The following is a 24494-nucleotide window of genomic DNA, read 5'->3' as shown; positions in this document are numbered from 1 at the left end:
GAATCAGAAAGTAGTTATTTTTAAAATTTATTTTGGAACCAGAACAACCAATAAATAAGCATGTGTTATCACAGTATGTTGTCAAGCATCTGTGTCACTGCCTCGAAATGTTTTTCTTAAGTGCATTTGCTGTAGAGCTCAACCTAAGCACAACCATGTTCAGTAAGCCACATTTAACACAGCAACAAGTCTTTATTGTATAGTAAAGCATCTTACAGATCGGCTTCTTCTCTAAGCATTATCTGAGAAAATGTCTCATTCAGCTGAAGAGGCCTCTGCAGAAAACATCTCCATGCAGAACCTTATTTAATGGCTGATGTGAGAAAATGTCTCCTTAAAGGGAATCTGTCGGCATACAAGGTTAGAAACAGGGCTAGATAGCAGCCTCAGGCTACATTCACACGACCGTATGATTTTTCCAGTCCCGTATTTACGGGCCGTATATACGTGACGTTTTTCATCCGTATGCAGCACGTATGTAACCCGTATTTTATACGTCCCCATAGACTTCTAGGGCATACGGAACTGAAATAAGGGAGAAAATAGGACATGCTCTATATTTTTATACGGCCAGTATACGGTACGGTACGGAACGGAGTTAACAACGGCAATATAAATGGTCAGACGTATTGTCCATTGAAATGAATGTGGCCGTATGTAATCCGTAAAAAAACGGTACGGATACGGATGTTTTCATACGTCCGTGTGAATGTAGCCTTAGAGAGCTGTATAACCATTTGTGTTTGTTGTTAGTAACATTGGGGCTATGAAATATACATTTTTCCCCCTTATACATTTTTATTAGACATTTTTGTGATTATCAAATAGTAACAGACACACCTAAAACAGAATATACAGAGACAAAACCCTGTGAGGGACTCCACAATAATAATGAATTATGCATTTTTATATTGTGATATATCTGGATTTGTAGCTGGTGCACTATGTTAGATCTCTTCACTGAACACAGCACAGCCCCTCCCCCTGAGTGCAGAGGGAGAGTAAAGTGTGCTGCACAGTGTAATGACCTGTGAAGCTGCAGCACGGAGGGGCCCCTCATTGCACTTCTGATGCATTAGCATAATTTTAAAAGTTGATTTTAAAAGCAAGGAGGTCATGTATAAGAACTATAAGAAGATTACCACAGTCACAGTTCCTGGATCTATGAGTAAGTGTCCCCGGTTTATCATACTAGATGTCCTTTAGGTTATGGATCAGTTCTTGTGACGCTCATAAATCGCACTCTAGCGCCAAAGAATGATTGTTGTAACTCAAAGGCCCAAGTAGCTCATAAGCTGGTGTATGTGTGCAGTGTATCAGTGTGTGTGGTACTTCAAGGATGTGTATCAGTATCAGCTAACTGTTTTTAACCAGGTAAAAGCATCAATATGAATCATTTAATACACAAAATGCAGCATTTACAAATAGGGAAGGGAAAGGGAACTTGAAATACAAAATTTCACTGCTCTTATGCATGTAACATAGGCCAAAAGAATATCCTGATAGATTTATACACTATCAAATTTTTCAATGTTACGTGTTGATGTATCTTCTTGATTTTTATCTCTGACAGCTTACCGTAAACTGTACTGCAGCGATCTCAAACTCAATTACACTGAGGGTCACAGCAGCATAATTGTACTTGAAATACTGGAAATTTGGCCTGCATAGGAGAGATAATTCATTCCTGACCCATATCTATGGCCTCTCACTTAGCCATACTAGTTCCCTACACTGTACTTGGAACAATGATTTCAATATACAGGCAGTTACGTAAAAGATCCGTACGTTTGTACTTAAGTTGAATTTGTATGTAGGTCGGAACTGGTATATTTTTATAATTGTAGCTCCAGACAAAATAGCTTTTTTGTCCGAGTTACAAAAGCTGAGAGCTTCATCAGAGGTCACAGTGGGAAGAGAGGTCCGTCTGTAACTAGGGGTCGTCTGAAAGTTGAGTCAGTGTCCTTAAGTCGGGAACTATCTGTAATGCCATCTACAATTGGAAGTGTTCGTTTTTTGGAAGAGACTTGCTTTTTTTTTTTTGGCTATTATCCCATATCCTATCAAAAGACTCCCGGAAAGTCAAGCGTTGAGCAACCTTATTTAGGGTAGCATTGGAGTCATAGTTTTCTCACCCTTGACCCTTATTTGCATATTCCTTACCCAAAATCCTTTTAAGGGAATTTACCACCATGATTCTACCTATAAAGGTAGATCGGGTGGTAGGTGGATGAATGGGATGTGAGGATAGCCCTTTTTGGGCTAATCCTCACGTCCCGGCTATCTTTAAGAAAACTTTAATCGGCGGATATGTAAATTTTATTTAAGCGGCTACTAGGGCGTGGAGTAGCTGGACATTAGGCTACACGTCGCGGCTACTCCACGCCCCAGTACCCTCTTTTCTCCTCCTACCATTGCATCTTCGTGGCTACTGGGGCGCTTTAAAAAAACTTTAATCAGGGGATATGTAAATTTTTTTAAGATAGCCGAAACGTGTGGATTAGTGCAAAAAGGGGCTATCCTCCCGTCCCATTCATCCACCGACCACGCGATCTACCTTTATAGGTAGAATCGTGGTGGTAGGTTCCCTTAAGATTAGATGCACATTCAAAGGCAAGCTCCATAAGGAGAATGTTTTCCTTGTTGACCTGTATAACTTCATGGTACCATTAGTACAGTATCAGTACAGTATTTTTTAACTATGCCTAAAAAGGTGTGTATGAGACATAAGGGCAAAAGTGTGTTCATGCTAGACTAGACAGTCCTATACTGCACCAGAATTATCAAGGTGGTACAAAGTATATTAACGGTAGTGATGGGAAATCCGGCTCTTTTTATTGAGCTGGATCGTTAGGCTTCACTCACTAACAAGAGCCGGGTCTTCTGCCTCCTGAACAGCTCCCTATTAAGTGTATAATAGGGACCCACAGTCCAGCCAATCCCCTCATCCCACACCCCTTTTAACACAATTTTATCGTGTTAAAGGGGGTGTGGTAAGCCGGTTAGGGGCGGGGTTAAGTGACCCATCCGCTCACCAAAGGGGAGTAGACTCCCGTTGTTCACGTAAAAGAGATGGCTCTTAGAGCCGGTTCGTTCATGAATGACCCATCACTAATTAAGGGAAGTGTTATTTGCAGTAGATATCTCACAAGGAAAATCTGCATTTACGGACCCTTTGTAGTGACTCTAATCAGACCTCTAGTAGGCAGGCACCACACTGCATTAGGAAGGGTTCAGTGTAATGACAGGAAAAATGTAAGGGCGACCTCTCCCTGGGATGAGAATAGTGAAGAAAGATTTAAAAAAAAAACATTAGTCACCTGATACAAACTTCTTTCCACCTGGACCAGCAGCTCGCTCTATCCCCAGAGACATGCCTGCGGGAATGTTTGTTGTACCGCATGCTTTGTTTTGTAATGTTTGTTGTTAGCACGGTCACAGCTGGCAAGCAAAGTGTTTCTTGTGTTGTCATTGGTGAAGTGGAAGTGATCAGGTCATGGGGCCTTACATAGCTTTCACAGAATGGAGGCGCTCCTGCAGTCACAAAAGGGATTTTGGTGTCTTGGTCAGATCATAATATATGTTATATAGATATATTTAACTGTCGATCTCTACTGTTCTATTACAATGCTTCACTAGACCTCCACAATCATGGCTGTGATTTGGTCTCTAGTAATGGAATAGGAGGTAGGACAGACTATTGAAAAGGTGAGAGGGGATTTGGATAGCACCTGGGGAGTCCAGGGCATTCCATCTTCATCTTGTTTTAGAGACTCAAACAATAGTTTATCCTTGACAATAGTTATGTCTAGCTATGTGTGTATTAATATGGCCCACATTTATTAAAGTGTTTGGGACAGTTTTCTGTCTGACTTTGTACTGAAAAGAACATGTAGACTGCTTGCACATGTATTTATATAGTGTCATGGCTGCACTGTGTCCGACAAGACAGAAAAATGTGCACCTAAAGGGGCTTGCTAGTGCTTAGTCAGAGTTTGCAACACTTTTATTTTATTACTGACGTGCACCACAGTTCTGCAGCATTAACAAAGTGCACCAAAAAAAACAAATGGTGCACAATCCCCGAGCAGTGCAGGGGGCACCAGATTCATGAATACCATGCGCCAGTCTTGATGAATCTGACGCACTCTGCACAATCCACAGTGCAGTTTGCAATAGTTTTGATAAACTAGATTACTTACTAGCAGCAGTGGATCATTTCCTGGTTATATCCTTAGCATGGTGGGTAGTTAGAGTTTGGGGCAGAATTCTGGTGACTGATCATACCTGAGCTGTAACAACAGTGAACTATGATAGTTGTGTTCTGCTTATTTGTGTTATACTACATTAAATTCTGATTCGGCTGCAGATTCCCAGGAGACTGTAATTCATAGACCATTAATTGAGTGGCTGTCGCTCCTGACTTCCAGCCCTGCACTATCCACGAGAAGGTGAAATCATTTCTATTAGTCCTGGGTCTCCTTTCTGTTTTCCCTCTGTTGCTATGTTTTCAGTGCCGGAGGGGATTTTTCATGAGTGTTTTTTGGCCCACTCCTCTCCCTCCCCTTGCTCCCTGCAGGCCAGTTGACTGCATGTTTATATGCGCCAAGGCCAATAGACTAAAGTGTTCCATTTCCCTTGAGTTCTCCCATGGGACGCTCAGAGTAATCACACACTTTACCAGGAGCAGAGATACATGGTGTACATGCAAGTTACATGGACGTAAAATGTCCACCAGCGAAAGAAAAGCATTTCAACAGAATAAGCATGCACCAGACTGTGCCTTCGAGAGGGAGATGTAAAACAATACACAGGAGCCCGCTGCGAAGAAGCCAAGAGCTTACACAAGGTTACAGAATAATGTATGGCACTTCTTTACCGTGACCTTGATATAGTGTTAGGGCAGAGGTGTGCATGTCTCCTCAGCACAATGCAGCCTGCTATGAATGCTGCAGCTACTGTTTACTTCAGTAAATTATACCAGATACCATCATTACTAAGGTGGTTCACCCAGAGGCGGCTGCATCCATTGTGGTATGAGTACTATTCCTGGAATCACGAAGGTGCTTATTTTGACTTCTGGCTAAGATCACTCGTAGTGCCCATTCTTATTAGAGGCTACTGTGGGGCCATTGTGCAAATGGGCAAACACATAGTGGTTTACACCATGGGCTGAAAGATGGCGCTTGTAGGAAACCAGAAACCACTAAGCCGAAATTAGAAGTGTCTTGCTTCCTCCACCCCCACCCCCAATGCATTTTACTTTCACACGTAAGCTCACATATCATTATTTATTATTTTATTCACATTTCAGAAATGCATCTGGTTGTTCAGGTCATCAAGTTCAACATCCCCTCTACAACCTTGTTCCTTTTCTTTGGAGGAGGGTGAACCTTGATAGTTGCATGGTGGACACCAGGGCTAATGTCCAAGTGGAAGCCTGGAGCACACTTCAGCGGCAGAAGCTGTAGATGTTTGCAGTGTATTCTGGCTTGGATGGTTAAGGAGGACCCATCTCTTTTCAGACAATAAAGAAAATTTTATTTATGGAACCACTTTCTTAAGACCAAAAACAGGACACTTAAAGTTATTGGAGCATTGGCTGTATTAGGCAGTAGAGCGCGTACAGTTATAGAAGACGTGTCTTCAAAGGCTGTAATTATCTTTTTGCTTTGATTTCTTCTTTTTTTATAGAAATATATTAGTGTCTGTGATTGTAATGTATAACCTTGGTAGATTTTGTCATTTCAATCTTATGTCCATCATTTCCATTCCAAATAGCATTGTTATGTGTATCACTCTGCTGCTGATTTCCAGGATGGAGCCATTCGATAACGGTTTTCTATACAAGTAATGGATGGCAGCCATATGCTGCTGTTTGCTTGAAGTGGTAATTGTGATTGTGTTATTTCTTCACTGTTCTTTCTGGGGATTCTGCACTTGAGGGCTATTTATGTCCTGGACCGACAGCTGCATGCAGTGGCCCCATGACTGAACACTTCTGACCCTCCAGTACAGACTCGGGTCATTCTTTTCTATGGATGTCTCCTTTATCATGGAATGGAGACTATAACAGACTCATTATTGCAGTGATGTGCTGTACTTTCTGATACTTTCTGCCAACAGATAAAATAAACCATGATTTGTTTTGTGCTAAAACCTCTTTTCTACTTACCCTACAGCAAGAGAGGAGAATGTGGCCACTTTCCGCGGCTCTGAGTATTTATGTTACGACTTGTCTCAGAATCCAATCCAGAGCAGCAGTGATGAAATTACCTTGTCCTTCAAAACTCGCCAAAGAAATGGGCTCATCCTACACACCGGCAAGTCTGCAGACTACGTCAACCTGGCTCTGAAGGGTGGGGCTGTCTCGCTGGTCATCAATCTTGGCTCAGGTGCCTTTGAGGCTATTGTGGAGCCCGCCAATGATAAGTTCAACGATAACGAATGGCACGACGTCAAGGTGACTCGGAACCTGCGCCAGGTAAGAAGGTTGTGGTAACAGGGACTCAATAAAGTGGGTAACGGACACTAGGTTAGATTGAGTACAGGTACAGTGATTAAGGTAAGAGTACGGTATTCTTTTCTGGGCTCTATGGGAATCTGAATCCTGGAATTCGTGAACAATTATAAACAATTACAATACATTAGTATACCTTTTTATGTAGGATCCATTGTGTTTTATACATATTTTGTATCTGCACGTTCTAGCATTTCTGTTTCTCAACTAGAATTCTATATCCTAGATTTTGTATTATGTGATATTCAGTTTATTTTGTATAAGGGTTAGTCTGAATAGGAACATGCTCCTATAGAGAAATGGCAGACCAAGTAAATTAGGAGTCGTATCCAGATTGTCTGCAGAGATCATGTCATTGTTGGGAGTAGAGATCTATATGGAGCTCCAAAGATTTAATATGAAATGACAGAGGCTAATATAAAAGCCTCATTCAATCATTGATGCCTGGACAATCCTGATAAGAGAATATCTGCTGCAGGCTGCTAAGATAAAGGCGATTCTGAGTGCCCAGTCCCTTGGGCCCCAACAGCCACCATGTCATGAACAGTATTAAATGGGTTTGTTGTGGGGGAGTGCATTTAGTCAGTGATTACCACATTATATGCTATATAGGGGCCATTTGCCTTTTATTTAAAAAAAAAAAAAAGACCATTGGTTCTACTACAAAACTCAAAAATGGTCATACTGCCTAGGGAACATTAGGGATGATGCAGAGATGATGACTAAAGATGTTCTGTGTTGATGATGAGAATTTCTACGTAGTGGTGACTCATTCTGGAAAACCATGTGCAGGACGGGGAACGTAAGTATGATGTGTGTGGGGAAGCCATGACGGATGAGTCACCTGTGCTGAGGATGAGTGTGTGCGTGGAGGGGGCGCTGTACATAGCATAAGGGGTGGGCAAGGAGGATGGAGTCTTTATATAAGAATTAACCCCTAATCATTCATGTAATGTGTCATTGCTACTAACCAGCTCCTCTCCACAGTGTACTAACACCCTAACTGATCATCTTTGTTTTATCTGTTCTCTTTTATTTTGACTTTATTTTCCGTTGTTGGATCTGACGACCCTTCTGTTCACAGTTATTCAATTTGCTTTTTTTCCCCCCACTTTTCCGCAAAGCACTCAGGCATTGGACACGCTATGGTAAACAAACTACATTGTATGGTAGATATCATTCTTATTTGTCTAATTAATTCTCTGGATTTGCGGTGTGGTTTTTCCTTTCTCTTTTTCTTCACATCTTCAATGTCTCCTTTGATTTCACCCCCTTGTCCGCCATGGAATAAATAAATAAATATTCTGTCTGTGCTATAATTCACTATAGATACATGACAGATATCATCTAGAGCCCCTTCTTCATTTTCATTAAGTACCATCATCCACCTAGGCCCCTTGTACCTCATGTCATTTACTTGACTGGTCCCTGTTTATTTATTTATTTGTGGCTTAAGAGAGAATACTGTCTCCTGGCATAGTGGTGGTGGTTCATGGGCAGAGGGCCCCTTTGTGATGCCACCTGATGAGCTCTATCTCACTCTATGCATGCTGTGTGTTTTATGTTGTCAGGAAGGCTGGCGTACTGGCTCACATACTCTAGTTCTATTCTTGTTCTGTCCACATATTGCATAATCATATACATTGACTGCTTATTAATCGCCCTGGTTATGAAAAGACCCATCACTGGGTTCAGTAACATCACTGGGGAAGATAAACAAAGAAAAACGGGCCCAAATTCTCGCACAATTTGCAGAGAAAAAACTTTTGTCACATTTTCTAAACGTTCTAGACAGTTTCTTGTGGCTTTTATGTCTGCTTCGAATAGGGAACGTTTATCAGGAAAGTAGTGTGGCCTAAGTGGTGCCAAATAAAAATATATCTGCATTTTATCAGCATATTTTGACAGCACATCTAGAGCAATGAAAATGTATATGAAATAATGATCTTACTAGATGAGTGTTGTTTTTTCTATTTTTTGAGATGGATCATATTACCCTTGATGATAGGTCGTCTGCATCAGATTGTGGGGGTCTTGATGCATGGATTCTGCACCTATCAGCCATATGCTGCTTTTATTGCAGGAAGTGTAAAGGCTATGGAACTGAAAGGAGAAGGCTTAGTTTTCTATGTAGCCCAAGGCAGAGAGAGTTACTGCAGTTCATGTCCCGAGCCCCAGTACAGCTCTTATACAGCGGGCAGGGCCCTCTTCTTCCCATAAAAAGCTTCCAGTGTTAAACAGCTGATTAGTGTGGTGTCAGGGTCCAGAATTAAAAACGCTTGCTAGCCTAGAAAATCTTTTTTCAGTGTCCCTTCAATTAACCATAAAAATTTCAGAATACATCATTTAAATACATGGTACGCCTCTTTTTTACTCTTATAGATCCCTGATTCTCAGTTCCTTTTTGCTGTTTTCCACAGACTACAATATAAATACTGGAGCAGATTTACTAATTCTGTTCAATAGTTAGATTGCAAACTTTTATTAGCTATTCTAAGGCCCGTTCAGATATATTTTTTCCTGCTTGTCTGTCCTTTAGCACCAAGTTTGCACGTTATCTCCCATCTACAGGATAGGGGATAACAATCTGATTGATGAGGATCCAACTGCTGGAACACCCACCCATCAGAAGAACAGATCCGCCTTTCACAAGATCCAGGGTCCCATTCTCAATAATTTAATGAAGTGGCAGCTCTAGCATGCACCCTACAACTCCAATTAATGCTATGTGAGTTTTGGAAAATGCCATGTGCAGCATTCGGTAATCTCTGGCATTCACATAGACGATGAACAGGTTTTCGAGATGGCATTGTGCTGGACAAATTTGGACATTCCCATAATACTGAATGGAGCTGCAGGATGCTTGCTCGGCCTGCTGCTCCATCAGTTAGTGAGAACGGGATCCCTCTTCTTGGGATCAATGGGGATCCATTCCTGTGATCGTGGAAGTCCCAGCAGTCGGACCCTGACCAATCGGATCCATTCCCTCGATGCTTTGGACTCCACAGCCAGTCAGCACTCCAGCCTTCCAACCTCCATCTCACTCCTGCCCTTCCTAACAGACTAACTTGTTAGCTTTTCAACTTCATGTGTCATCACCTGGGTGGCTGGTTGAGGACATGTAGACATCGAGGTGAGGACATTTAGGTATGTGTGGTTGAGCAGTCCTTTTGCCTTGATGGGATTGAGGTCTAGAAATAATGCTGGGCAAAAGAATGCCGAGAACCTCCTTCTTGTTTTTTAATATTTCTGTTAACCCTTTTATGTGTCTGTCGATTTGTTTTCATTTTTATATTTGGGGGTTCCTGTTGGATTGGTGGCTGTATATGTTTGAGACGCTATACAGGGTTGCTGTGAATGTCTACACAATCAGTTAGTGCAGGACATAAACCTGTAATCTCAGATGCCTCAATGTGACAAGCTAAAGACATGTATCGGTATCGTCTTCTAGGAGCAGATTTATGTATGGGACATCCTGTGCAGGGAAGAAGTCTTCATGGCGATTTATCTGTACAAGTTGCACAACCTAAAACTGCATTGTAAAACTACAGCAATTGCTTTTAGTACTGTGGACATTTCTTGGCCACTTGGTACTGTGTTACTTGTGAAGGAACATTCTTACTGTTTCCTGCCTATTTTTTAAAAACATTATTACAACAAGGGCCATGTTTTCATCTAACCATGTGCATGGAACATGCAGACTTCTGATGGGGCCCCCTTAACAATTAACATATTAAACTCCTATAAACATACATATATACCTATATACGTAAACATACAAATCTTCATTCATACACACATGTATACACAAATATAGAGAATGTACACATCACATATACACACACACATATAGTGAGGTGTCACCTCATACTGTTTCCTTTTGGGTATATTAGTACATTACTATATTAATCATCATGAGTGGGTTCATTAGTGTAGGACTGTTCTCTCCTAGTCTTGTGAGGTGTGGTAAGTATTTGCATTTGCAGCATGTTCCTCTTTAGGGGGCAGTGTTCTCCAGTTGAACATTAAATGCTCAGTTAATGGATGGAAAATAGGGTTTGTCTTACATAGGGTTCTAGTGTCTAACGTCCAGTGTCAGCTGTTGGGATGGGTGATGTATATGGTCATCCTGAACCAGACCATTGGACAATGAAAGAAAAGCCTTTTATTTATTTTTTCACCAAGCCCAGGGTTTTATCTCACTACAGCTCCATTGGTAGAACCACTCGAATCAAGGTGTGTTGCTTTTCTTCCCCCATTAGGTGACAATATCAGTGGATGGGATCCTAACTACAACCGGTTACACTCAAGAGGACTACACAATGTTAGGATCAGATGACTTCTTCTATGTTGGAGGAAGCCCCAGTACTGCTGACTTACCAGGTTCCCCAGTCAGTAACAACTTTATGGGTTGCTTAAAAGAGGTGAGTAACCATATTGTGAGCTAATAAAACTGACAATGTTAAGGCCCAGTACATCTCAATCATCAGTCATTGTGGACCAAAACCAGGAGTGGTTGAAGACACAGAACAGGTACATAGCAGCTATAAAAAGTAGGTATAATGGAAAGACTTGAATCTGTTCTGTATGTTTAATCACCCCTAGATTTGGTTGCATTTTTCAACACATTGTAAATGCAATACATTATGTTGACAATGTTAGGCTGCATTCACACAGCTGTATGGGGGACGTATGTCGGATATACACTCACCGGCCACTTTATTAGGTACACCATGCTAGTAACAGGTTGGACCCCCTTTTGCCTTCAGAACTGCCTCAATTCTTTGTGGCATAGATTCAACAAGGTGCTGGAAGCATTCCTCAGAGATTTTGGTCCATATTGACATGATGGCATCACACAGTTGCCGCAGATTTGTCGGCTGCACATCCATGATGCGAATCTCCCGTTCCACCACATCCCAAAGATGCTCTATTGGATTGAGATCTGGTGACTGTGGAGGCCATTTGAGTACAGTGAACTCATTGTCATGTTCAAGAAACCAGTCTGAAATGATTCCAGCTTTATGGCGCATTATCCTGCTGAAAGTAGCCTTCAGATGTTGGGTACATTGTGGTCATAAAGGGATGGACATGGTCAGCAACAATACTCAGGTAGTCTGTGGCGTTGCAACGATGCTCAATTGGTACCAAGGGGCCCAAAGAGTGCCAAGAAAATATTCCCCACACCATGACACCACCACCACCAGCCTGAACCGTTGATACAAGGCAGGATGGATCCATGCTTTCATGTTGTTGAGGGCAAATTCTGACCCTACCATCCAAATGTCGCAGCAGAAATTGAGACTCATCAGTCCAGGCAACGGTTTTCCAATCTTCTACTGTCCAATTTCGATGAGCTTGTGCAAATTGTAGCCTCAGTTTCCTGTTCTTAGCTGAAAGGAGTGGCACCCGGTGTGGTCTTCTGCTGCTGTAGCCCATCTGCCTCAAAGTTTGACGTACTGTGCGTTCAGAGATGCTCTTCTGCCTACCTTGGTTGTAACGGGTGGCGATTTGAGTCACTATTGCCTTTCTATCAGCTCAAACCAGTTTGCCCATTCTCCTCTGACCTCTGGCATCAACAAGGCATTTCCGCCCACAGAACTGCCGCTCACTGGATGTTTTTTCTTTTTCGGACCATTCTCTGTAAACCCTAGAGATGGTTGTGTGTGAAAATCCCAGTAGATCAGCAGTTTCTGAAATACTCAGACCAGTCCTTCTGGCAGCAACAACCATGCCACGTTCAAAGGCACTCAAATCACCTTTCTTCCCATACTGATGCTTGGTTTGAACTGCAGGAGATTGTCTTGACCATGTCTACATGCCTAAATGCACTGAGTTGCCGCCATGTGATTGGCTGATTAGAAATAAAGTGTTAACGAGCAGTTGGACAGGTGTACCTAATAAAGTGGCCGATGAGTGTATGTTCCCCATAGATGGCAATGGGCACACGGCGCTGTACGGGAGCGGTACGGTACAGCACACGTGCGTGCTGTATCGTTCTGTAGCCGGGAGAAAGATAGAACATGTCCTATCTTTCCCCGGAATACAGCGCCGTGCCCCATGTTTCTCTACGGAGAGAGGCGGGGGTGAGCAGCGCCTTCTCCTCACCCCGGTGCCGCTGTGTTCATGCCGTGCTACAATACAGTGGGCACACGTGTGTGTGTGTGTGTGTGTGAATATAGCCTTAAATGGTTGTACAGTCGGAGACATTGCTCTGCACCTTTTAGATAATCAAAAGTCATTCCCTTCACTGATTCAATGTTGTTAGCGATTCTAGGGAGTTTTAGAGATGATGTAATATAAAGTTATGAGCTCATTAGTAGTTTATAGTCTCCCATCTCCACTTCACTGTCCCTAGTGCTCGTCGCGCATGCGTGGCGGGCAGTCTGTGATCCGCAGTTACTTGCGGTCTTCATCTTCCTGTGTGTGCGCACATGTACTGCACACAGTGTAATTCTCTGTTCCTCCCTTGCATGTACAGTGCCGCCTCTGCCTCCTCTACAATACAAGCCCACTAAAAATACAAGCAAGTAGAAATATTCTGACTTTTAGACAGCTTGATAAATCTGCCCCATGGTCCTCGTTCCCAATCACAAGCGTTTCAGTGGAGACGTATCTTCGATAGGTCAAAGCGCCTTCCCCACAGCCTTTGCACTACGTTGCAGAACGCAACACAAACACTGCATGAACTGAAGAACTATCAGAGATGTTAAGTTGGCCTAATTCCGTATAAGCTTCGGTATACAGCCTTCAACCCACAGCCTTACATTACATTCTGCTGTTTAGGGTAGGACAACAGAAAATTTAAATGCCTTGTATTGTAGATCGTGTGACTGTAGTCTTAGAGTATATTGAAGGACATATCCCAATATTTTGGATACTGTTCCATGCAGGCCGTTCCATGTGATCTATGTGGTGTTAATGCTGATGACCGCAGTGTACATGGCTTTCCCATCAGAGACTGTGCTGTCTGGGAGCATATGATTAATAGCTGGATGTGCCATAACTTTCTATTACACTCGCCTGCAGCAGCCGCCACATCTGCCTTCAGCAGCTATTTAAATCTGTTTTAATTCTGCTAATTGCAATACATTTATTTGGATTGTCGGCACCTGCAGGGTTCGGAATAATGTGTATTTTTATGTGTTTTTGTTCTCTTACTTCATGCGCATTGCTCTACCCCCACCCTCTTTTCATTTCTTTAAAGGAGAACTGTCAATTAAATTACATTTAGAAATGTAAATTGAATTGTAATGAAACATTTCATAAACGCTTAGATGAAATTTTATTTAGTGCCGAATTTTGGACATTTCTTATTTGAGTAATCAGCCAAATAACATTTTACACATTAGTTTAGAAAATAGTAGTTCATTGACAAGATAAAAACTGCAGATTTTACTGTTGGACTCCAGCCATCCTGTGTTCTATTACTCAAGAATACAGATGAGTGGACTTGATGTCCACATTCGGGTTCGGTTTGGCCAGTGTCCAATCATAGCCATGGCTAGTTGCAAGGAGCATCAATTTGCCGGGCTGGCTGGTTGCCCTCCGATCTGGCATTATCTCCGGGTCGCTTGGCTGTACCTGAATGTGTGGACTCCTTGCTTCATGTTTTTTTGCACGCACAGGAGCCCCATAAATGCTGGAGTCCAACAGTAATGTTTGCAGTTTTTATTACCTGAATTAACTACTATATTCAGAACTTTTTTAAACTGATGTGTGAAATAAATTTGGTTCTGATATCACGTGATATTGTGATCACCGGATTTAAAAGAGCATGGGGAATCACTGGGTGCTAGCTGCTCTGGGATGTGTGTGTGTGTGTGTGGGGGGGGGGGGCATGGGCGGTGAGGCAGGCAGACCTTTGCTATGACAGCCAGGCTGCCCAAAGTATGCCTGCTTGTTCATGTGGATAGTAAAACGGTGAAAAGAAAAACAATAAATCAATGAAAGTACCTCTGAAGCCCATGTACATATAAAAATGACACACAATGTTAAAAAAAATGAAAATAACTATACAAATTCTACTTACCATATATACTTGTGCATAAGCCGAGATTTTCAGCACAAAAAATGTGCTGAAAACCTCACCTCGGCTTATACATGAGTCAATAAAAAAATAAACTTACATACTCACCATCTGTCACCCCCGATGCTTGTCACAGCTTTTTAAAGAAAAACATAGGGAGGACGTGAGAATTAGCTCTAAAAAGGCTATCCTCACGTCCCATACATCCACCTACCACCTTTTATAGGTGGAATCGTTGTGGTAGGTTCCCTTTAAGAAAATATATAACAGGGGGCAAGAAGCACAGTGAGAAAGGAATAGTTGAATAAATGGACTGGCTGGTATACAGTTCCTAGAAATATTGGACACATTTCTCTAGATTAAATAACTATAATTTGGATGACAGGAGACTTACATCAAAAACAGAAATCTCTCACCTATCCATACTCAGGACAATACGACCCTCTCCATAAATGATGGGTGTTTACTGACAGATATGACTGATACTGACACCATCAAGCCCAACCCTAGCACCTAAGTAGTGGAACTTGCCGCCCTCCAACCAATGCAAGAGGCGCCATCTTGGCTCAGACTGACGGAAGACACAGAATCGCTTCCCCTGCCTAAGAGCATCTCAAAGTTAGTCTCTGCTGCTCTCTAAATAGATATGCTGTATTTTTGATGACCTGACCTTCAATGTTACCTGTCCAAAGATGCACAGATGAAGAAAGTATCTGCTCCTTTTGGAGCAATAGCGGATTTAGTGTTCGGTAATATCGTGCCACTTTTATGACATCTGCTGGACAGAAATGGTATTGTCACCCGTTTACATAATGGAAGGAGTCATTACCAAGACATGACGACATTTTAGTTGTGTTTATTAAATGTAAAATCTCCTTGCAAATACTTATATGGGGATTTTCTAGAACTAGAGTCAGACACTAATGATATAAGTTTGATGTCCAAAGGCCTTTAGCAGACCTCTCAACTTTTGGGCGAGAAAAAGAGGGACAAAAGTTTTTTTCAAATATCACCCACCCGCAAGCATAGTGTAATGGACCCCACATAGTATAATGCCCCTTTACTGTGGCCAACCTCCCCTACGGACCCATATAATACCCCTTTATGCAACTCGGCAACATATAAAACCTAACTTTAATATTATCCTCCCTTTACATTTGGTTTTCCACTTTTATTTATCTTTCCAAACTTGTACACAATACTATCTGTACTCCTACCCCACCTCTCCTCAAATGTTGTGGCCTCATGTACTCCATCCTCCTCCAAATGTGTCATCCTGTCCTCCATCCTCCTCGAAATGTGTCCCCCTGCCCTTCATCCTCCTGATAATGTGGCCTCCTGTTCTCCATCCCCTCACACTGTGGCCTCCTCTTCTCGATGCTCCTCATACTGAACCCCCCTTTCCTGCATCCTCCTCATACTGTGACCCCCCTGTCCTCCAGCCTCCTCCTGTATCCCCCTGTCCTCCAGCCTCCTCCTGTAGCCCCCTGTCCTCCAGCCTCCTCCTGTAGCCCCCTGTCCTCCAGCCTCCTCCTGTAGCCCCCTGTCCTCCAGCCTCCTCCTGTAGCCCCCTGTCCTCCAGCCTCCTCCTGTAGCCCCCTGTCCTCCAGCCTCCTCCTGTAGCCCCCTGTCCTCCAGCCTCCTCCTGTAGCCCCCTGTCCTCCAGCCGCCTCCTGTAGCCCCCTGTCCTCCAGCCGCCTCCTGTAGCCCCCTGTCCTCCAGCCGCCTCCTGTAGCCCCCTGTCCTTCTTCCAGCCGCCTCCTGTAGCCCCCTGTCCTTCTTCCAGCCTCGTCCTCTAGGCCCCTGTCCTTCTTCCAGTCTCGTCCTCTAGGCCCCTGTTCTTCTTCCAGCCTCGTCCTCTAGGCCCCTGTCCTCCAGCCTCGTCCGCTAGGCCCCTGTCCTTCTTCCAGCCTCGTCCTCTAGGCCCCTGTCCTTCTTCCAGCCTCGTCCTCTAGGCCCCTGTCCTTCTTCCAGCCTCGTCCTCTAGGCCCCTGTCCTTCTTCCAGCCTCGTCCTCTAGGCCCCTGTCCTTCTTCCAGCCTCGTCCTCTAGGCCCCTGTCCTTCTTCCAGCCTCGTCCTCTAGGCCCCTGTCCTTCTTCCAGTCTCGTCCTCTAGGCCCCTGTCCTTCTTCCAGTCTCGTCCTCTAGGCCCCTGTCCTTCTTCCAGTCTCGTCCTCTAGGCCCCTGTCCTTCTTCCAGTCTCGTCCTCTAGGCCCCTGTCCTTCTTCCAGTCTCGTCCTCTAGGCCCCTGTCCTTCTTCCAGTCTCGTCCTCTAGGCCCCTGTCCTTCTTCCAGTCTCGTCCTCTAGGCCCCTGTCCTTCTTCCAGTCTCGTCCTCTAGGCCCCTGTCCTTCTTCCAGTCTCGTCCTCTAGGCCCCTGTCCTTCTTCCAGTCTCGTCCTCTAGGCCCCTGTCCTTCTTCCAGTCTCGTCCTCTAGGTCCCTGTCCTTCTTCCAGTCTCGTCCTCTAGGCCCCTGTCCTTCTTCCAGTCTCGTCCTCTAGGCCCCTGTCCTTCTTCCAGTCTCGTCCTCTAGGCCCCTGTCCTTCTTCCAGTCTCGTCCTCTAGGCCCCTGTCCTTCTTCCAGTCTCGTCCTCTAGGCCCCTGTCCTTCTTCCAGTCTCGTCCTCTAGGCCCCTGTCCTTCTTCCAGTCTCGTCCTCTAGGCCCCTGTCCTTCTTCCAGTCTCGTCCTCTAGGCCCCTGTCCTTCTTCCAGTCTCGTCCTCTAGGCCCCTGTCCTTCTTCCAGTCTCGTCCTCTAGGCCCCTGTCCTTCTTCCAGTCTCGTCCTCTAGGCCCCTGTCCTTCTTCCAGTCTCGTCCTCTAGGCCCCTGTCCTTCTTCCAGTCTCGTCCTCTAGGCCCCTGTCCTTCTTCCAGTCTCCTTCTCTTCCTGTTGCCCTCTGTGGGTATAAAACAAAAAAAACCCATCTGTTTCTTACCTTCCCGCAATCCCCCACAGCACTTCTTCTCCCAGGCTCTGACTGACTGAGGAGTGGGTAGGGCCAGCCAAGGGCAGAGCTACCTCCTCACATGACTCGTTCAGACATCATGTGAGAAGGTAGCAGATGCTGATCCCGACTCTTCCTGGCCCAGATGCTTCAGCTATTAATCTTCAAAAGTCCTCTTTATTTTATGTCCCAATACAGCAACGTTTCTGCTCGGTGTGAGCCTTTTTCAAGCCACGTGACAAGTGTGAATAGTGCATATATATACAATTCCAACTGAATCACAGGATGAATTGGGTCAAATGATCACATTTCCCATCCCACTTTTTAACGCATTTCATAATATATATACATCTGTGAATAAATACATAATTACAAAACCATTTCATGTTACTTTAGTGCCTAATAATCCATTTTTTATAAGGTGCAAACACATATGTAAAGTACTAGTGCACTATCTTCATTTGAACCCTGGAATGCTGCCTTTTTTCTATTTTTATATTGCTGAGGACCTTTCATCTCATGTGCTGCTCTGGATTCTCTTTAAGTATAGTGTAATCCAGTTATGGACAATTTATGATTATCCAGTCATAGTAACTACTGCTACATGTAATAGACCTTTAGGCATGGGTGGCATGGAACGGATCTGGTTCTGCTAAGCTGCCCAGACTTTAATCATTTTCGAATTCTCATTGCATTTGGTGTGATAGGCATATGTGGAACATTCTCTTAATTTTACCCTTTTTCCAAAATATAGGTTGTCTATAAAAACAATGACATCCGATTGGAACTTTCACGCTTGGCCAGAATTGGAGACACAAAAATGAAGATCTATGGAGATGTGGTGTTCAAGTGTGAAAACGTGGCTACTCTGGACCCAATAAGCTTTGAGAGTCCAGAAGCCTATATCAGCTTGCCTAAGTGGAACACTAAGCGCATGGGCTCCATATCCTTCGATTTCCGCACCACAGAGCCCAATGGCCTTATTCTCTTTACACATGGGAAACCTCAGGACAGGAAAGATGTGAGGAGTCAGAAGAATACTAAAGTAGACTTCTTTGCTGTGGAATTGTTGGATGGTCATCTGTATCTTCTGTTAGACATGGGCTCAGGAACAATAAAGGTGAAAGCTACCAGCAAGAAGGCCAACGATGGCGAATGGTGTCATGTGGACATACAGCGGGATGGCCGATCAGGTAGAGATCAGCTTTTACTGTATTGACTATTTTATATATAGTATTCAGACGCAAAGTGAAGTGGATGTTTGGTAAGCATAAGGCCGCTTCTACACTTGTGCTTTTGACGCGCATGTTCTGTGCGTGCTTTTGACGCGCAGAACTTGCATTGCACTCTGACCCATTGTAATCAATGGGCTTTTTCAGACTCGCAATTTTTTGACACGCGTTTAAATCTCAGCATGCTCTACTTTTGCAAGTCACGCACCATACAAGTCTATGGAGATGCATCTAAAAAGCAAGTCCACACATGCAAGTCCAATGCAAGTGCAATGCGTTTTTCACGCATCAATTGCCATTAAAAAGATAGAGCTCAGTCTTGGTTCCATTTCACGTGCGTTATATGCGCGTGAAATGCGCATTGAAATTGCATTGAAAATGCATTGTATACGTGCATGAAAAACCTGAGGCACTGAACAAACTCTGACTGAAAACTGATTGAACTCTGATGAAAAATCTCCCTGATCACACCCTGATCAGACTCTGACGGGATCCGCAACGCAATTGTAGAAGGGGCCTAACATCTTACATGTAGGTGATTCATGTAAAAGCAAAGGCTAGCTGGCCTGCCTCCCATATATGAGGTTTTCCAGTCTTTAGAGGATAGGGGATAAATCTCTTAAATAATACAACCCATTTAAGTCAATAGAGACTTTAACCTTATTAGAAATTTAAACTTTCCCAGTATACAGAGAGGTTATTTAAAACGTAACAAAAAGAAAAAAAAAGCATTTTCTATTACAAAGTTTAATAGCGTCTGCATTTACGGTATTTCATAAATAAGTAGCACAGTTTGCTATAGTTTAAACTTTAAGGATCCGTGTAATCCCTGCAGAGACCACATAACCAGTGGTTGTACATACACCTCTCGATGACATTATGCTTTCATTGTAGAAAGCACAGCTCTGCGGATAGACCGAGATCATTGTGCACACTTACACATTCTGGTATCCACACGGGGTCGGCCTGCTTGCCCCTCTGTTTGATCAAGCAGCAGTGAAGGAGACTCTGGCTCCCTCCTCCTCTCTGTTGTGTTAACCTTTATATTGAACACACTCTTGACATTTAAGATGTGTGGAGATTTGTTCCTTCTCAGTCATTAAGATTGATTGAATTATCCCTGCACAACATGGGGGTGTAAATACACTGAAGAGGTGACATATCATTAGACGGTTGTTGGTCTTGCAACTGGCACACAGCCCTCTCCTCCTGATACATATATGAAGTGTGTGCTGTCTTCTCACCAGACTGGCATGAGCCCTGGGCTGTATGAATATCATATTATAGTCCCTACGAGACTGCAATTTACTTGGAGAATGAAAAGTGTGCCCCTTATGTCTGCTTTTAATCTGCGGTTTCAGGACCTTTGGAGAACCTTCAAAGGTCCTGAAATGGCTCTTGTGTACATGTGTATTGAGAGAAGGAACAGGTGTACAAGGATTTCATGGGTAAAGGCTCTTCTAAGTATAAAATTTGGGTGGCTATGGCCCCCCTAGAAGGCTTGGGCCCTGGGCTACTGCCTAATTATAATCCACTATTGCTTACAGCATCCATAATCTTTTATGGACAGATACTATAAACTAGTGAATATAGATGAGTGATAGCAGTGGAGATTCCCTGCCATTATTCCTGTCTTTCTTTCTCTTTATTACATTGCTTTTTGGAATGACTTTAACACGGATTCTTATAATAGAGTACTTTCTGTTTTCCTTTGCAGGCACCATTTCTGTTAATAGCAAACGCACTCCATTCACTGCCAGTGGTGAGAGCGAGATTCTGGACTTGGAAGGGGACATGTATTTGGGAGGTCTTCCAGAGAATCGGGCAGGGCTCATCTTGCCCACTGAACTGTGGACTGCTATGCTGAACTATGGTTATGTCGGCTGTATCCGTGATCTGTTTATCGATGGGCGCAGTAAGAATATCCGGCAGCTGGCAGAGGCTCAGAATGCGGCTGGTGTGAAGTCTTCATGCTCGCGGATGAGCGGCAAACAATGTGATAGTTACCCATGTAAGAATAATGCTGCGTGCAGGGACGGCTGGAACCGCTTTGTGTGCGATTGTACGGGTACTGGCCACTGGGGAAGAACCTGTGACCGAGGTGAGATGGATATTGAAACTGGAACTGATTTATTGTGCAGAAGAAACTTAACATAATGTAATCCATACATATACTTACGTATATACATACTTGCATACATATCCAATACATATTTACGCTAAAGTAACGTCAACCCCTTCACTAGAGTTCAGTAGCTGAATCCAAGTTGTCAACAAACTGATGCAGTTTTCTGAGGTTTGCAATACCCTGCATCTTAATAGGACAAAGGCCTCATGCACACAAACATATTCTCACCCTAGCCATAGCCCGGGCAAGCATACAGCCAGGTACAGGAGAGAGGAGGTATGAAAGCCAAGTGGTTGTCACCATCCTATATATTTTTGTGCAGCTGCATGGCTCAGTCACAGTGCAGTGAGACAGTGGGGCACATTTACTCAGTGCATTGTCCGACGATCATGCGCCCGATATTTTGCATGTGTTGCTTCCCCGCTCAGGTTCAACAGAGTTCACCTTCTTCTTCCTGGTGCAAGATCAAGCACTTACATGCGACAGAATTTGAAAGTTAAATCCCGCTCTTAGTCCGAATCAGGCAGATCGTTCGACGGCCCGCCCCCCGATTTCTGTCACATGAAAGCCAGGGCAGCCACACCACAATCTGATCGCATGCAACTCAATCCCCAGTTAAATACCTGTCCCAGTGGCGCAAATCCCGCAAAACAACGGAAAAACTGACAAAAGTACGTCCGTGGACCCTTAGTAAATAAACCCCAATGTGTGCTCTCCACAACGCGACTGTTCCATAGACATCTATGGAACCGTATGGCATCATACTGTTTTGGCCATATTGAAGTCGTACCGTACTATTATCATACAGGTAACTTATGGCCAAATTCAATTAACTGAGCAATATGGTCAAACATTTTAATGGCTGTATTGCCCACCGTAACATGAGATGAAGGGAAATACAGAACTATTTAGTCTGTAATTCCGTCTTGTTCCCCCAATAGAAGATTATAGGAAATAAAACACATGCAGCATACAGCACATATTTACGGTGTGTAGCCAAGGGGGTCAAAACATTTGGGGCAGGACAAGACAGAGTGATCACTTGCCAGCCCACAGTATTTTATACATACGGCTCACTTACGGTGATATATGGGCTCATATGGATGTCATATTTCCCTTATTTGAAAACATGAATGAAATACATGACTGAAAAAACAATATGTTCATGTGTAATGGGCCTTCTTTCCTTAGGCAGCTTTCAAATGCTGTGTTTGCATTGTCTTTTGAAATGCAATTCAATAGCACAAGGGAGGCCTTTCTCCTTGAGAACAATGCAAAACGCACATACCCATTCCCGATCCCAATAGTTTCAGTGTAAATGCTTGAGAGAAGCTCCTCCCTGCAGCGTTGGAATTGGAATCAAACAACTGGTGTGTGAACACAGCCTTATAGACCTTGTATTTAAAGTGGTTGTCTTTGCTTTAAAAAAAAAACATATATACCAGGCCTGGGGGGGGGGCTGTAAATACAATAAAAAACTTCTGGTGCTCCCATTGTCTGGCACCACTGCCTGTCACCGCCATAACCTTGTTTGTTTACATAAGCAGGCGCTCCCGCCCGTCCATAGCCTACCTCTTTTTTAAGCCTTGGCAACCCCTTTAATCACCCTTCTATTTTCAAGATCTGTGGTTGTCGAATGTTTATATTCAGAGATGGTGAAGCTTTGATGGAGAGTGCTTTAAACTCATAGCTTCAATATACAGTGACTAAGGCTGGATGGATGTTAGCTGAATGCCCCATACACATCTGTGTGAGAATACATGTATTGGGGCAGCCGGATAAAGCATCAGGTTAGCTGAAATACCGTATATACTTGTGTATAAGCCGAGTCTTTCAGCACTTAAAATGTGCTGAAAAAGTCCAACTCGGGTTATACACGAGTGTATAAAAAATAAACGCACAGACTCTTCTTCTGATGCTCTTTGCGATTACTTTTCCTCCTTTTCTTCATTTGAAACAGATCAGGCAGAAACGTGTCCATGCATGTAGTGAGTGTTCTGGCAGAGTGCATGAATGCGTTTCTGCTTGCTCTGTTACTAATTTATACAAGGGGCTGCTTAAGTCATTTTTATGACAGTCGGGGAGGCGGGTTGCATAAGAAATTTCTTTACTAGGGGTTGCATGGGGCATTTCTTTAGACAAAGGAGCATAGGACATTTAATTGCTGGGAGAGGCTGCTGGGCATTTTATTACTGGGGGAGGCTGCGGGGCATTTTATTACTGGGGAAGGCTGCGGGGCATTTTATTACTGGGGGAGGCTGCGGGGCATTTTATTACTGGGGGAGGCTGCGGGGCATTTTATTACTGGGGGAGGCTGCGGGGCATCTCACTAATGGTGGAGGCTGCTGGGCATTTTATTACGGGGGAGGCTGCTGGGCATTTTATTACGGGGGAGGCTGCTGGGCATTTTATTACGGGGGAGGCTGATGGGCATTTTATTACGGGGGAGGCTGATGGGCATTTTATTACGTGGGAGGCTGCTGGGCATTTTATTACGGGGGAGGCTGCTGGGCATTTTATTACGGGGGAGGCTGCTGGGCATTTTATTACTGAGGGAGGCTGCTGGGCATTTTATTATGGCGGAGGCTGCTGGGCATTTTATTATGGCGGAGGCTGCTGGGCATTTTATTATGGCGGAGGCTGCTGGGCATTTTATTATGGCGGAGGCTGCTGGGCATTTTATTATGGCGGAGGCTGCTGGGCATTTTATTACGGGGGAGGCTGCTGGGCATTTTATTACGGGGGAGGCTGCTGGGCATTTTATTACGGGGGAGGCTGCTGGGCATTTTAGTAATGGGGGAGGCTGCTGGGCATTTTAGTAATGGGGGAGGCTGCTGGGCATTTCACTAATGGGGGAGGCTGCTGGGCATTTCACTAATGGGGGAGGCTGCTGGGCATTACATTACTGAGGGAGGCTGTTGGGCAATTCATTACTGGGGGAGGATGTGAAAAATGCATGGTAAAATTAGGAGACTCGGCCTAATTCTTCCCCCCCCTTCTCAATGTCGGGCAATAAAAGGGAACCTGTCCTCAAAAATTTACCTAATTAATCACTAACAGTGTGCTATGAAGCAAATAAATATGTCACAGTTCAGATTTCTTCCATGGCCCAGTATGATGGTTATCCAGAAACCCCACTTTGAAGTGACATGCATATTGTTTATATAAAGTCGGAGACAGAGAGCTAAGAACTGAAGTCAAGTTTTCCCTGACTAAGAATGTCCACTTCATTGTAATTGATGGTCCTGCATCTAACGACATCAATAACCATCTCTCCAGAAATCTTGTTTATGAGGTCAATCACAAATTAAAGGGTTTGACTTCAGTGCTAAATTTCCCACTTCCAGAACTTTAAACAGACAATGCACATCTCTGGATTTTCTGGATGATGCCACCATATTGGTCTATAAAAGAAATGTGATCTGGAAGGTGTTTTTTATGCTACACAACATACTATGATACTATGTAAATGTAATGCTTTTAGTCCACCTATCATTCTACAGTTTCTTATATTTTGGGCCCAATCATAGACCCAGATCTAATAGAAGGCATTTTTAATAATTTGACTATAGTGTACAAGTTACAGTTTCTATTCTATTATTAAGGAATATAAATTAATAAAGGCTATGGAGACCCCATGTGAC

General features: G+C 43.7%; 1 protein-coding gene across 17 annotated transcripts in view; it reads left to right on the top strand.

Moving 5' to 3' along the window:
• NRXN3 (neurexin 3) overlaps positions 1–24494 on the top strand; it is a 311716-nt gene that overhangs the window by 84098 nt on the left and 203124 nt on the right. For 13 of the 17 annotated variants that reach the window (XR_011848911.1, XR_011848910.1, XM_072116758.1 and 10 more), the window contains 5 exons: positions 6183–6484; positions 7645–7689; positions 10783–10944; positions 18245–18683; positions 20440–20823. Coding sequence is in view for 15 of the 17 variants with exons in the window: in XM_072116758.1 (XP_071972859.1) it covers positions 6183–6484; positions 7645–7689; positions 10783–10944; positions 18245–18683; positions 20440–20823 (1332 nt within the window). In the remaining 2 variants the exon portion in view is untranslated. The remainder of the gene's footprint in view (positions 1–6182; positions 6485–7644; positions 7690–10782; positions 10945–18244; positions 18684–20439; positions 20824–24494) is intronic. The other 4 variants (XM_072116760.1, XM_072116762.1, XM_072116759.1 and 1 more) reach the window with 2 other exon arrangements.

The sequence above is a fragment of the Engystomops pustulosus genome, chromosome 7 (assembly GCF_040894005.1).
Source record: "Engystomops pustulosus chromosome 7, aEngPut4.maternal, whole genome shotgun sequence".
Taxonomy (NCBI): domain Eukaryota; kingdom Metazoa; phylum Chordata; class Amphibia; order Anura; family Leptodactylidae; genus Engystomops; species Engystomops pustulosus.
This window is presented reverse-complemented; position numbering and strand designations above follow the sequence as displayed.